General features: G+C 35.0%; 1 protein-coding gene across 1 annotated transcript in view; it reads left to right on the top strand.

Moving 5' to 3' along the window:
* CCDC73 (coiled-coil domain containing 73) overlaps positions 1-15,357 on the top strand; it is a 106,177-nt gene that overhangs the window by 27,908 nt on the left and 62,912 nt on the right. The window contains exons 4-5 of the mRNA XM_065882877.1: positions 965-1,000; positions 1,939-2,013. Of these exons, the coding sequence (XP_065738949.1) occupies positions 965-1,000; positions 1,939-2,013 (111 nt within the window). The remainder of the gene's footprint in view (positions 1-964; positions 1,001-1,938; positions 2,014-15,357) is intronic.

Genomic DNA, 15,357 nt, shown 5'->3' with positions numbered 1-15,357 from the left:
TTTGTTTTTATCTCCATACAAATGTGTGTGTTCAGAGAGAAATGCATAAAAAGAAATAAACCTATATAACCTAATCACTAGTGGGTTAAGGTTATTGGTAATTTACACTGTAGTGTGGATTTGTTTAAGCAGATGATAAACTTCCTTATAGTCTGAAATTGGCTTTACCTAAGTTATGAGAGTTTTAATTGAAGGGTGAGGAAGCAGAAACCAAATGTACAGCATAGTATTCTTTAGGAGAGAGCAGTTCTATGTCTCTGTTACCACAAGGGACTCTGGGCAAGAAGAAACATCCAGGTAATTGAAGGGTAAAGGAGAAAGTGCTATTGGGTTCTTTTTTTTTTTAATTTTCTTTTCTTCTTTTCTTTCTCTTAAAAAAAAGGATTCTTGAAGGTAAGTGAGGAATATGGAAAATGAGATGGAGAAATTCCAAAGAAAAATTTTATTTCTTGACAACTTTGCCTAGTATCCTTGTGTTGCTTGGAATATTTAATTACTTTCCTTTGGCAAGTTCACCCTAGTTTTTCTGTTTTAAAATGTCATTATTTATTTATTAGACTAACACATGCATTTAAAAAAAATTTCAGAAAATACTGTCAGTGCAAATACAAATGATATCAATTTTATAAAAGTATGCCTTCAGAAAATGTTATATGTTATTGTTTATGAGTAGATGGCAAAATATTGAAACATTTAAAAAAAAACTGGAGGGAAAAACTAAACTTTCAAGGATGATTGGTGCTCTGATCGTGAGATTAAATTGTTCATTTTCTTTGGTGACTATCTTTTTTCCCCCTTTTATACCTTTTATTATTTATTTTCTCAGTGTAAAAGTAGCATAATCACATTGTACTAAGTTCAAACAATATAGACATGTAAAACATTTCTGTAGTCTCACTGACCAGTGCAAATCACTGGTAACATTTCACTTACCTGTATTTTAATTTTTAAAATTCTTTATCAGTTGCATATGAAGATGTGTGCCTTGGAAGAAGAAAAGGTATATATTAATTTTTTAATAATTTGAAACATAGCTTAAATGCATTTAATTATCAGTTGTTCACCATAATGGAAAGGAGCATTGGTAATGAACAAATGGAGACTGTTAATTTCTTAAAATTTTAGAAACAGAAAGGACCTAAGGGAATCATGTTACTTGAGCTCTTATCATTTTACAGTTGAGAGTACTGAGGCCTAGTAAGATATGAATGACTTGCTGAAGCTCCCATTTTGAAGTGGCAAAGCTGGGACTAGAACCTAGATTTCTTCAGCCCCTAAATTAATTGCTCTTTCCACTATACTGCCGTGTTTCTATTAAGTATAATATATTTTTAGTGCCTTTTCAATGAAACTACCTTCGTTAAAAAACAGTAAGATGATTTGCATCTGCATGCAGACCAACAGGAAAAGAGTATACAACTCTGAACAATGCTAGAAATTCATGTGGCATTAAATGTTTTCTCTAGCTATTCAATAGTTCATACATGTTTTTATTATATCAAAGGACATGTCATTTATAATATTAAAACTTAGAGTTATTTTTAGCAAAAGACTTTCTTTTAAAATTTTTCTCATATCCTTATACTTATAAAACAAATGTACTTGTGTCTTATTGATTAGAATATATTTATTCTAGCCATATGAATTAAATACTTAATTATATAGTATCCATAAGTTCTCAGGAATGCTCTATTGATAAAATGATTTATTGTTATAATGAGATTTTCCATTTCATGATATTTGTAACCTTGTATAGACCTTTTTGTAATTTTATGATATCTTGAAGTCATTAGAAATACAAGTTGTAGTACAGATACATGTTTAAATTCTGTGAAGTATTAGGTTGCAAGTAGAGATTTTGGTTCTTGAACTCTTGTTCTCCCTGTTAATAGTGTCACTTACATTGGAAAGTACTGAAATATAGTTTTTTACTTGAAGGGAAAATATCAACTTGCTACAGAGATAAAAGAAAAAGAAATAGAAGGATTGAAGGAAACATTAAAGGCATTACAGGTAAAGTAACTTAGTATTGCTTGAAAAGTAATTTGGTATTTTAGCATTGTATCAGTAAAATGCTGTAAACATGTAGTGTAGCAAAGTGAAGCTGAAAAAAATTCATATATAATTTAGTACTTTTTCCTGAGAGCCTTGGATTTCAAATTAGTAGGATTTTTGCTTTATCTTTTATTTTAAAAGGAAATATTAACATAACTTTCATTATTTCTCACAGTAATATAATTAGATATATGTTATTTTTAGCACTTTATAGATGACAAAAGCAAGTTAGGCCTGTATATTATAACTGATTTATCTATGGTCCTTAAAAATGAACATAAAATAGCATTTATTGTTATTATTATTTGCTAAGTACTATGCTTATTTTCTACAAATACAAAGATGAAGGAAACATCACTTTGCCTTTAAGTCATTCAGTCTCATACAGAGGTATGAGGTATACAACAGAATACAGAGGTATACAACAGATGATGAATCATTCAATACATATTTATGAAGGTCTACTATGTGCCAAACCCTGCTCTAAGCATTGGGAATACAGCTGTGAGTAAAAGGGTCAAAAACCTCTGCCCTTGTGGAGTTTACATTCTAATGGGGAAGACAAACAATAAAAAGAGATAAAAAGTAAAATAGAGATTGTTGGGGGAAAAGATATTCACGTGATTTCAGAGTATCACCCTATAGATAATATTAATTACAAAGAGCAAAGTAATTTTTTTACAGTGGAAGGATCTTGATGGTTACTACCTGAATCAGGTAATTCACACTGTAGTGTGGATTTATTTAAGCAGTTGACAAGCTTTCTTCCTTTAGTCTGATTACAGTAGTACAAGGATTCCTTTTCTCCACATCTTTACTAGCACTTTTTATCTCTTGTCTTTTTGATCACAGCCATTCTGATAGGTGTGAGGTAATCTCATTGTGAGTTTGATTTGCATTTCCCTGATTATTAGTGATGTTGAGCATGTTCATCATTTGTATGTCTTTCTTTGAGAAATATCTGTTTAGGTCCTCAGCTCATTTTTTAATTGGGTTATTTGGGGTTTTCTGCTATTGAGTGTGTATATGACTTCCTGCTACATTTTGGATATTAACTCCTACTCAGATTCATGGTTTGCAAATGTTTCTCCCATTACATAGGTTGTCTTTTCACTCAGTTGCTTATTTCCTTTGCTGTGTAGAAGCTTTTTAGTTTCATGCAGTCCCACTTGTCTATTTTTGGTTTTGTTGCCTGTGCTTTTGGTGTCATGTCTAAAAAAATCATTGCCTAATGTTGAGAAGCTCTTTTCCTAAATTTCCTTCTAGTAGTTTTATGGTTTCAGGAGTTATGTTTAAGTCATTTTTTTTTTTTTTTTTTTTTTTTGTGGTACACGGGCCTGTCACTGTTGTGGCCTCTCCTGTTGCAGAGCACAGGCTCCAGACGCGCAGGCTCAGCAGCCATGGCTCACGGGCCCAGCTACTCCGCGGCATGTGGGATCTTCCCAGACCAGGGCACGAGCCCGTGTCCCCTGCATCGGCAGGCGGACTCTGAACCACTGCGCCACCAGGGAAGCCTTATGTTTAAGTCTTTAATCCATTTTGAGTTGATTTTTGTTTATGGTATGAAATTTTGTATATTGCATGAGGTAAGGGTCCAGTTTCATTGTTCTGCATGTGGATATTCAGTTTTTCCAACACCATTTATTGAACACTATCCCTTCTCCATTATGTGTTCTTGGTGTCCTTGTCGAAGATCAGTTGGCTACAGATATGTGGATTTATTTCTGGGCTCTCTATTCTGTTCCATTGGTCGATATGTCTCATGTTGGTTTTGGTTTTGCTTTTGTTTTGTTTCTTGTCAGTACCATGCTGCTTTGATTGCTGTAGCTTTGAAATATATTTTGGAATCAGGAAGTATAATGTCTTCAGTTTTGTTCATCTTGCTCAGATTGCTTTGGCCATTCAGGGTCTTTTGTGATTCTATATAAATTTTAGAATTGTTTCTTCTATTTCTGTAGAGACTGGCATTGTGATTTTGATAGGGATTGCACTGAATCTGTAGATCACTTTGGGTAATACAGACATTTAAACAATATTTAATTTTCCATCCATGAACACAGTATGCCTTTACATTTATCCGTGCCTTTTAAATTTCTTTTATCAATGTTTTATAATATTCAGTGTACAGACCTTAGCCACTCTGCTTAAATTTGTTACTAAATACTTTATTCATTTTGTTGCTATTGTGATTATTTTCTTAATTTTCTTTCCAAATAGTTTATTGTTTGTGTATAGAAATGTGGCTGATTTTTGTATGCTGATTTTGTATCCTCAATTTTACTGAATTCATTTATTAGTTCTAACAGTTTTTTGTTGTCTTTAAGGTTTTCTGTATGTATGATTATGTTACCTTCAAATAGAGATAATCTTACTTATTCCTTCGTGATTTGGATGCCTTTTATTTCTTTTTCTTTTCTCATTGCTCTGGCTAGGACTTCCAGTATTCTGTTGAATAGAAGTGGTGAGAATAGGCACTCTTGCCTTATACTGGTTTGATTATGATGATCACTGTGGGTTTTTTATAAATGGCCTTTATTGTGCTGAGGTAAATTTCTTATATACCTATTTTGTTGAGAGTTTTTATCATGAATGGATGTTGAATTTTGTCAAATGCTTTTTCTACATCTATTGAGACGAACATGTGGTTTTTTTTCTTTCATTCTATTAGTGTGGTGTATCACATTGATTTATTTGCATATGTTGGACCATCCTTTTAACCCAGGGATTAAATCTCACTTGGTAATGGTGTATGATCCTTTCAATATGCTCTCGAATTTTGTTTGCTAGAATTTTATTGAAGATTTTTGCATCTATGTTCATCATAGATACTGGCCTGTAGTTTTCTTTTCTTGTAGTGTCTTTGTCTGGTTTTGTTGTCAGAATGATGATGGTCTCATAAAATGAGTTTGGAAATGTTCCCTGTTCCGTGTTTTGGGAGAATTTAAGAAGGATTTGTATGAAATCTTCTTCAAATGTTTGGTAGAGTTCTTCCATGAAGCCATCTAGTCCTGGGCTTTTCTTTGTTGGGAGGTTTTAAATTATCGATTCAATATCCTCATTTGCTATTGGTATGTTCAGTTTTTCTAGTTCATCGATCTTCAGTTTTGGTAGGTTGTATGTTTCTAGGAATTTATCCATTTCTTTTTTTTTTGCGGTATGCGGGCCTCTCACTGTTGTGGCCTCTCCCGTTGCGGAGCACAGGTGGCTCCAGACGTGCAGGCTCAGTGACCATGGCTCATGGGCATGTGGGATCTTCCCGGTCCAGGGCACAAACCCGTGTCCCCTGCATCGGCAGGCGGACTCTCAACCACTACGCCACCAGGGAAGCCCTCTATTTCTTTTAATGGGAGAATTTGTTGGCATATAATTGTTCATAATAGTCTCTTACGATCCTTTTTATTTCTGAGGTATCCATTGTAATGTCTCCTTTCATTTCTAATTTTGTTTATTTGATTCTTCTGTCATTTTCTTAGTCTAGCTAACAGTTTGTCAATTTTGCTTATTCTTCCAAAAAACCAACTCTTAATTTCGTTGTTTTTTTTTCAATTGTTTTTGTATTTGTTATTTGATTTATTTCTGTTCCAATCTCTATTATTTTCTTCCTTCTGCTGATTTTGGCCTAGTTCTTCTTTTTCTAGTTGTTTGAGATGTAAAGATAAGTTGTTTATTTGAGGGTTTTTTTTTTAATGTAGGCGTTTATCATTATGAAATCTCCTGTTAGTATTTTTTTGGTGCATCCCATAAGTATTGATATGTTGTTATTGTTTTTGTTTTGTCTTGAGATACTTTTAAAATTCTCCTTTTTTTTTTTAACATAACGAATGTTCAAGAGTATGTTGTTTAGTTTCCATGTATTTGTGAATTTTCCTGTTTTCTTACTGTTAATGATTTCTAATTTTATTCCACCGTGATCAGAAAAGATACTTGGAATGATTTTGATCTTCTCAAATTTAAGACTTTTTTGACGACCTATCACATAGAAGGTGACTTTTCTGTGATACACCATATGGTAGACATATGGTCTATCCTGGAGAATGTTCCATGTGTGCCGGAGAAGAATGTGTATTCTTCTTCTATTGAGTGAAAAGTTCTGTATATGTCTGTTAGGTCCATTTAACCTATAATGATGTTCACATCAACTGTTTCTTTATTGATTTTCTGTCTGGATATTCTATCCATTATGGAAAGTGAGGTACTGGAGTCTCCTACTATCATTGTAGTTTTGTCAGTTTCTCTCTTCAGATCTGTTGATGTTTGCTTTGTATATTTAAGTGCTCTGATGTTGGGTACATATATACTTATTATATCTTCCTGTTGAATTGACTCTTTAGCATTATAGAATGACGTTCTTTGTCTCTAAAGACAGTTTTGACTTAAAGTCTATTTTATCTGATATAAGTTTAGCCACCCCTGCTTTCTTTTGGTTACTCTTTGGTATATCTGTTTCATCCTTTTACTTTCAGTCTACATGTGTCCTTAAATCTACAGTGAGTCTCTTACAGATGTATCACTGGATTTAAAAAAAATTTGTTTAGCCACTCTGTGCCTTTTTATTGGAGAGTTTAATCCATTTACATTTAAGTAATTATTGATAGGTGTGGAATCACTGTTGTCATTCTGTTGATTGTTTTCTGTTTTAGTTGTGTTGTACATCTCTTCCTCTCTTGTCTTCTTTTGTTACTTGATGTTTTTTATAGTGATTTTTAAAATTCTTCTCCCTTTATCTTTTGATGTTGTTCCATAAATCATATGGCCTTTCTTCACCCTCTTTCATTCTTTTTTCTTTTCACTGGATAATTTAAAATGATCTGTCTTTGAGTTCACTGGTTTATTTCTTTTGTTCCATTGAGTGTGCTGTTGAAGCTATTACATTTTTCATTTCATTCATTGTGTTCTTCAGCTCTAGAATTTTTTTGGTTCTTTCCTTATGACTTCTATCTCTTTATTGAACTTCTCATTTTATTCATGTAATATTTTCCTGATTTTTTTTTTTTTTTTTTTTTTTTTTTTTTGCGGTACGCGGGCCTCTCACCGCTGCGGCCTCTCCCGTTGCGGAGCACAGGCTCCGTCCGGATGCGCAGGCTCAGCGGCCATGGCTCATGGGCCCAGCCGCTCCACGGCATGTGGGATCTTCCCGGACTGGGGCACAAACCCATGTCCCCTGCATCGGCAGGCGGGCTCTCAACCACTGCGCCACCAGGGAAGCCCCCTGATTTTTTTGAGTTATCTATCTGTGTTATCTTGTAGTTTGCTGAGCTTCTTTAAAACAGTTATTTTGAATTCTTTGTCAGGTAGTTCATAGATCTCCAGTTCTTTGGGGACAGTTACTGGAAATTTGTAGTATTCCTTTGATGGTGTCATGTTTCCTTGATTTTTTGTGTTCCTTGTAGCCCTTTGTTGGTGTTTGTGCATTGAAGGAGCAGTGACCTCTTTCAGAGTTTTTGGACTAGCTCTGGTGGGTATAAACCTTGACCTACTGGTGGATGTGAGGATGCTGGCTGGGTGGCATATGTGGTGGTGCCAGGTGTAGTGCTGGGTCTAGCAGCTCTGGCTTGGTTGGGGAGCAGTGATGCTTCTGGTTCCAAGAAAGGGCACAGTGGCCTGGGCTCTAGGCAGCTCCATCAGCTCAGGTAGGTGTAGACATTAGCAAAGACTGTCAGTGTCCTTGGAGGTGAAAGCTGCTGGTGTCCATGGTAGTGATGAGGGCTGTTGAGGTCCTTGGTGGTGAAGGCTACTGGTGTCTTCCTGCTCTCCTTTTCTCCCATTTGGGGGGAGTTGTTGCTGAGGGCATTTCTTTTGGCGCCAAGCTGTATGAACCTAGACAATTGAATGACACAGGTGAAATGCTTCCTATACTTTTCTATTCAGACATCCTTGTTTTTTTGTGCTCTACTGGGTTGCTGCAGCTTCTTAATAGTACTCCAGAGCTCTTCCAGAACTATTTTCATTTTTAGGTACTTGTTAAATCATGTGGGGGTGTGGGAAGGCTGGGACCTCCTGGTCTACCATCTTTCTGATGTCACTCCCATGAATTCTTTATATTTCTCTGAAATAAGCCCTTTTTGTTTGTGTTCTGGGTTTCAGATTGTTTCTTCAGTTTGTCATTTGTATTTTGATTTTGTTTGTTTGGCTTTTTGTTTAACATTTGCTATAAATTATTTATTTTTCCTTTACGGCTTTTGGAGATTGTCATGGTTAGAAAGGCATTCACAACTACAAAGTTATAAAAAGGATTTGCCAATGTTTTCTTTTATTACATCTAAGTACTCAAATTTTACATTAGATCTTTGATCATTTGAAGTTTATCTTTGTAACAGTATGAGATATGGATCTAAGTCTATATTTTTTCAGGTTGTTATTCAGTTGTCTTAACACTATTTAGATTCTCCTCATTTGAGATATTAAGCAATTTTTATTTTGGATTTCATTTGTTACTTTGATGTAACAAAGTGAATAAAAATTAAGTACAACAAAATGTCAATGAGTTCCAAGAAGAATGTTTTTAATAAAAAGAAGGGCATGGATTCCATGCCTCAATTTGGATGAATTAGAGGCTGGAAGATATTAGTGATATCGTAAAGACTCCTTATATCTTGTTTCTTCAGCAACAACAGCAACAAAGCAGTAAGTGATTAGAAACTCCAGAGAAAACAGATTACCGTATAACTAAAGCATAAAGTAAATTAAAATTTGGGATGGTTTTGAGCAATTGATGGGTTAAAACAAGAGAAGAAGAAGAAAAAAAAACAAAAAAAAACAAGAGAAGATATTTAGGTCCTGACCCTAGTAAAATCATCCTTCATGTAGCACATTGGACCTATACAAAGGAAAGGTGGTATTAACACCCTGTTGGGCTTGGCATTAAACAATATCTATATTGATTGTAATAACATAAACACTGTTGACTTCCAGTTTTTAGAATTAACCTATAAGCAAAGCATGGGAGACTTAATTGTGGTTACAGAACAAAACTTAAATGTTACTAACCTTGTTGATGAAAAAGTAAAGGTGCAGTGAGATGAAGTTGATGGTGATATCCAGAAATATTCTTTAAAGTTGATGGAAAAGAAATAGAGGTTTAAGGCTACTATTTAAAGTTTATGTAGTTATACAGTTTAGTGATTCTTATCATACCTCAGATATCCAGTTTAAAATGACCCCAGTAGATAAACTTTTTTTTATTATTTAAATTAAAAAGTTGTTCTTATAATTGAGTATACCGAAATTACCATTATAGCGATTATAGAAGACTCTAATGTGTTTTCTTACAGTATCTTGAACTAGGCATAACTTACCTCTTACTTCTGAATAAATCTTGAAAAAGTGTTACTTTTTTTTTCTACTAAAATGTTGTCAATAAAGAAATATGCCAATTTTGTTATAAGTGCTTTGTTATTTTAGCACTTTTTCTTAAATTATTTCATTTGATACCACTCATGCATGTTTAATTATCTGGATAATGTAATGAGTATTTTCAAATCAAAAGAAATTTCTTCATATGGCTGACCCTCTGTGCAAGAGCTGTAAGGATTTGTTTTGCCTTGTTCAGCCTGTGACCTAGTACAGGTGATGTATATATTACTTTATGGCTGGATGAACATGATATATAAACAGTGTAGAACAATGAAGATACTTCTGGTGTTTCCCCTCCAAGTTAAAGAAAAAAATTTCCTCTTTAATTATGGATCTGATATAAATCCATTAGGCAAAGAAAGTTCACAGCCTCTTAACCATCATGTAGCAACCTCCCTCCCTCCTTTACTTAGGTTGCTACTTTTTTTCCTTTCATGAGGTTGTGCCTACCATGTGCAGGAATAAGAAATCAGATAATGCCTTTTCTTGAAAAGCTCATAGCCAAGCCACTCTACCTACTGAATTCTAAAATGAAACAAACAGACACAAAACCACAACACACCAAAAGCTGAATTATTTTTCTTTTAATGGATTCTTTGAATGTGTTTAACTTCTATCTAAAATGGTACCTTGTTACTTGATTTTAAAAGGATTAGTTAGGGCTTCCCTGGTGGCGCAGTGGTTAAGAATCTGCCTGCCAGTGCAGGGGACACGGGTTTGTGCCCTGGTCCGGGAAGATCCCACATGCCGTGGAGCAACTCAGCCCGTGCGTCACAACTACTGAGCTTGCGCTGTAGAGCCTGCGAGCCACAGCTACTGAAGCTCGCACGCCTAGAGCCCGTGCTCTGCAACAAGAGAAGCCACCACAATGAGAAGCCCGCACACCACAAGGAAGAGTAGCCCACGCTCACCACAACTAGAGAAAGCCCGCGTGCAGCAGCAAAGACCCAACACAGCCAAAAATAATAAATAAATAAAAATTTAAAAATATATACATATTAAAAACTAATAATAAAGGGATTAGTTAGAGCAGGGCAACCTGCTTATATCTTAGTTACCTGACAAATTAAACTTTGTTTATGTAAACAGTATGCCTAAGGGCTAAATTTTGCTGAGTGTCCTGTAGATTTTAAATAAATTATTTCTGCCTGTTAAAGGCTTACTATTATACATGATCCTGTGGTAACTCTTTGTCTTCTTGAACCTCGATTTTCCTTTAGGTAAAATGAGGAAATTGAAATACATCAGCATTTCCCAAACAAGACCATTTTGTGAAGCAATAACGTATTATATGCTCTACTTCACTTAATTTTTTTTTTGTGGTACGTGGGCCTCTCACTGTTGTGGCCTCTCCCGTTGTGGAGCACAGGCTCCAGACGTGCAAGCTCAGCAACCATGGCCCACGGGCACGTGGGATCTTCCTGGACCGGGGCACGAACCCATGTCCCCTGCATCGGCAGGCGGACTCTCAACCACTGCGCCACCAGGGAAGCCCCTACTTCACTTCATTTTAAACTTACTGAATTTATAAATTAAGACACTAATTCCTCTCACAGAACTGAAGGCATATTTAATACATAACGTGTTATTTCTACTATTGAATCTTTATCTTATTAGGCCTTACCTAACCACAGTGATACAAGGGAACTAAATTCCTAGAGCTTTGACTGTGCGCATTTATCCACAAGGAATTCTTAGATATTTGGAAATTTTGTAGTTTGGAGAATCATAAACTTACAGAGATGTTAGAAATACATTACAGAGGACTATTTTCCTGGATGATTTAAAAGTAATATGCCAGGGACTTCCCTGGTGGTCCAGTGGCTAAGACTCTGTGCTCCCAATGTAGGAGGCCCGGGTTTGATCCCTCGTCAGGGAACTAGATCCCACATGCAGCAACTAAGACTTCACATGCTGCAACTAAAAGATCCCACATGCTGCAGTGAAGATCCCACATACCACAACTAAGACCCGACGCAGCCAAATAAACAAATAAATATTTTTTTAAAAATAAAATAAAATAAAAGTAATATGCCAATCTGATGCCCTGTCACCCCAAATACTGTAATATCTCTCCTATAATCAAGGACATTGTCCTACAAAACCATAACACAACCATAAATTCAGGAAGTTAACACTGATATATAATTGTAAATTAATTCTCATGCCCCGTTCAGGTTTCACCAATTGTCCTAGCAAAAGGATCCAGTTTAGAATCTTCTGTTGCATTTAGTTGTCATGTCTCTTTGATCTCTTTCAGTCTGGAACAGTTCCCCAGTCTTTGTATGATTTTAATGCCTTTGAAACTCTTGAAGATCACAGTTTAGTTATTTTGTAGAATGTCCCTCAATTTCTGTTTGTTTTTTTTTTTTAATTGAAAAAGAGTTGATTTACAGTGTTGTGCCAATCTCCCTCAGTTTCTGTTTGGATATTTCCTCATGAATAGAGATAGTTTATGCATTTTTGGCAAGAATATTACAGAAATAAGGCCTTATTCCTATAATTGAATTCTATCAGATAGCTGATGATTTCAGTTTGTCTTATTATTGGTGATGTTCACTTTGAACATTTGATTTAGGTGGTATCTGACAAGTTTCTCCACTGGAAAGTTACTCTTTTCCCCTTTCTAATCAGAGTATTTTATAGGCAGGTACTTTGAATAGAAATGTTCTGTTTCTCTCCAAACATTTAATATATTCATTTATTTATATCAGTTTAGAATCGTAGTTTCTTATTTTATTCAATGGATAAAAATCTGTGACTATCATTATTTATTTTGATCCTCACATGATCATTAGTTTGGCCAGTAGGAGTCCATTCAGACTGATTTTTTATTCTTTTGGACATGACTTTATCATTCTTTCAGCATTTTCCTGCTCTCAGGTAAAAACAAAATGTTCCAGGATCACCTTGTAGTTTATGTAACCTTGCCCTGGAATACAGCATTTCTTCACATTGCCCTGGTTCCTTTTAGTGGAAAATGGAATGTAGACACCCAGATCTGGGCATTGTTACACTCACTGCTATTGGGGTGTCATTGGTCTCAGACCTTCTTAGTAGACAGAGCTAGGGAATCTGTGTATGTATTTATATACACACAAATATATAAACACACATTTATAATTATGTTTGTTTCTCTATCAATCTAATATGTCAAAAACCATGAATTCACATTACTTCCATTTCCAATCCAAAACCATAAGGTTAATTTTAATTTATTTCCCTTCCATATTTATATATTTCTTTTCTGTTACAGTAAGAAATATGACTTTCTTTATTCTTAATATATTTACTTATTTGATAAATTACCCTGTATGTGATCAGGCCTCCATTCTGCTACTCCTTCCTAATGTGGATGCCCTCTTCTCCCTGCTTCAACTCTGATACCTGGGTTGCCCTTTTTCAGCACTGCCTACTAAGCACCCTACTCAGCTTTTGACTCCCCATTCAGGCCTCATACCCTGTTCTGGAATGCTGCCACCACTACCCCTTCACCTCTTCCCCACCTAATGAACTTGGGACTGAGTTGTTCAGGAAGGTGAGGGATTAAATATTTTTAGCACAGTACTTAAAGGACTTTATTCCCAAGTAACATAAATCCCATTAATTTAATGGGAAAATAGATTTGCTCTAAACAAATGTACTTTACAGTAAACTTTTCATAAAATTTTCCAAAAAGTGAAGGATAGCTATAACTAGGGAAACATTTGTACTTTATCTTTCAAATTGCTTTCTGTTGTTAATACACTAATTAGTGTTAGTATAGTTTTGTTCCAGTATTAGAAAGCTGCCTATACCTGGTATTATAAACCAGTTTTATGTGATTTCAGAACGAGTAATCATTATATAGAACATCTGTAAAAAGATTTCATGTCAATCTAGTTATGTTACTTTCAAATTTGACTTATTTGACATAGGAATGCAGCTACATGGTAGTTTTTTAAGTTGGAAAGTGCTCTAGAGGTGTTGATAAAATAGAGCTGTGAATCATGGTTCAGAAAGAATAAAATGCAGAGATATTGATGTTTGAAGAACAGTGACCTGAAAGAATTTGGTAAATTTGCTCTATGTTTATCAGTTTTATCTTTGGCTAATGGTAGCTGTATTAGTGAAGGTTCACCAGCGAAACAGAACCTGTATATATAGAGAGAGAAAGAAAGAAAGAGGGTGATTGATTGATGATGAAGAATTGGCTCACACAATCACACAATTATGGAGACAGAGAAGTGCCATGATCTGTTGTCTGCAAGCTAGAGATTCTGGAAAGCTGGAGGTATGATTCCAGTCTGAGTCCCAAGGCCAGTCTTTTTTTTTTTCCTCTTATTTTTCTAGATGACCTCTACCTTTTTACTTTGCTTTTGTCTGTATGCCTTAAAAATACTCTGATCTCATCTAGTCTCATTTCTTTAAAATGGGGTCTACATGCAGAGGGCTTCCAAATGTATATCTCCAGCCCCAACTCCAGCCTGGATTGACTATTGGATGTCTAAAAGACATCTCAAACTTGACATGTCCAAAACTTAGTTCCTAAAATCTCACCCTGAAAGCTAACTAACTTAATTGTCTTTTCTGTTTTTGTTAATTACAACTCCTTTCTTCCTGTTGCAGATTTTTTTCAGCTTTTCCCTCAGAGTATATCCAGAATCTGACCACTTCTCACTACATCTGCTACTAACACCCTAGTCCTCTTTCATCATCCTCTTTCATCTCAATTGCAGTAGTTATATGAAATGTTCTTCCTGCTTCCACTTCTGTTCTCCTTCAGTTTTAATATAACAGGCAGAGTGATCCTTTCAAGGAGTAAGTGAGGCTCTGTCACATTTGTGCTTGGGTCTCTTCAGTGGCTTCCTGTCTCATTCAGAGTAAACCATTATTATGCACCACAAGACCTACAGTGATTTGGCCCTACCTCCTCTCCTACTCTTCTGTGAACTCATCTTTTGCTGTTCTTCCCCTTGCTTAAATCTTCCAGCCACATTGGCTTCTTTTTCTTTGAACACACAAGACATTTGCCCACCTTAGGGGCTTTGCACTTGCTGGAATACTCTTCCTTACTTTCTGTTGAGTCTTACTCAAAAGTTGCCCTCTCAGAAAGGACTTTCCTAGCCATCCTGTGTAATTCCCTTCCCTGATTTATTATTTTTCCTTAGCACTTATCAATATCTAATAGAACTATATATTTTAACTTATTTATACTGCTAATTATCTACATTCCCCAGAATTTAAGCTGGACAGGATTTTTTGGTCCAATACTATACCCCCAATGTCTACATTAGTGCTTTACTTATAGCAAGCATTCAGTATTTGTTGAAGAAATGAATCACATATAACTCATTCCACCAAAATGAAATAAAATTATTAGTTCAAGGCAGTATGCTAAAAATTTATTTCACAGGAAATGTAAAGTAATTTTAAGAACTTTTGCTTAAATTTTAGCAAATATTAGGTGAGTTTAAGTAAATAAGCACTCATACATGGCTAGTTGGAGTTTAACTTGGTCCACCATTCTGGAGGACTATGTGTGTAATAACAACTGTTAAGTCTATAAACATGAACAAATCTTAGGAGTCCTGCTTCTTGGAATTTATTCTGCTAAAATGAATAACTACAGAGTTTTCTTGGTACAGCATGTTTATTTCGGAATTCTTTCATAGAACTGAAAACTCGGTAAATCTACAAAAATGAGAGTGATTTGATAAACTATGGTATAAAGTTAAACAGTGGAATACTGTGTAGCCATTAAAAACTTGTATTGTAGATTAATTTGTAATATAAAAGTGTTTGCTCTATATTAAGTAAAAGTCGGTTACAAAATAGTACATGTATTATTTTTCTACTCCCTACTGACTCTCTTTTAAAGTATAAATACATAGAAAAATATCTGGAAGTACCACGGTATTAATGATTGTTATTTCTGGGTTGTGAGATGGTTTAAGACAATGTTTTTCC

This window comes from Phocoena phocoena, chromosome 8 (assembly GCF_963924675.1).
Source record: "Phocoena phocoena chromosome 8, mPhoPho1.1, whole genome shotgun sequence".
In the NCBI taxonomy this organism is placed as follows: Eukaryota; Metazoa; Chordata; class Mammalia; order Artiodactyla; family Phocoenidae; genus Phocoena; species Phocoena phocoena.
This window is presented reverse-complemented; position numbering and strand designations above follow the sequence as displayed.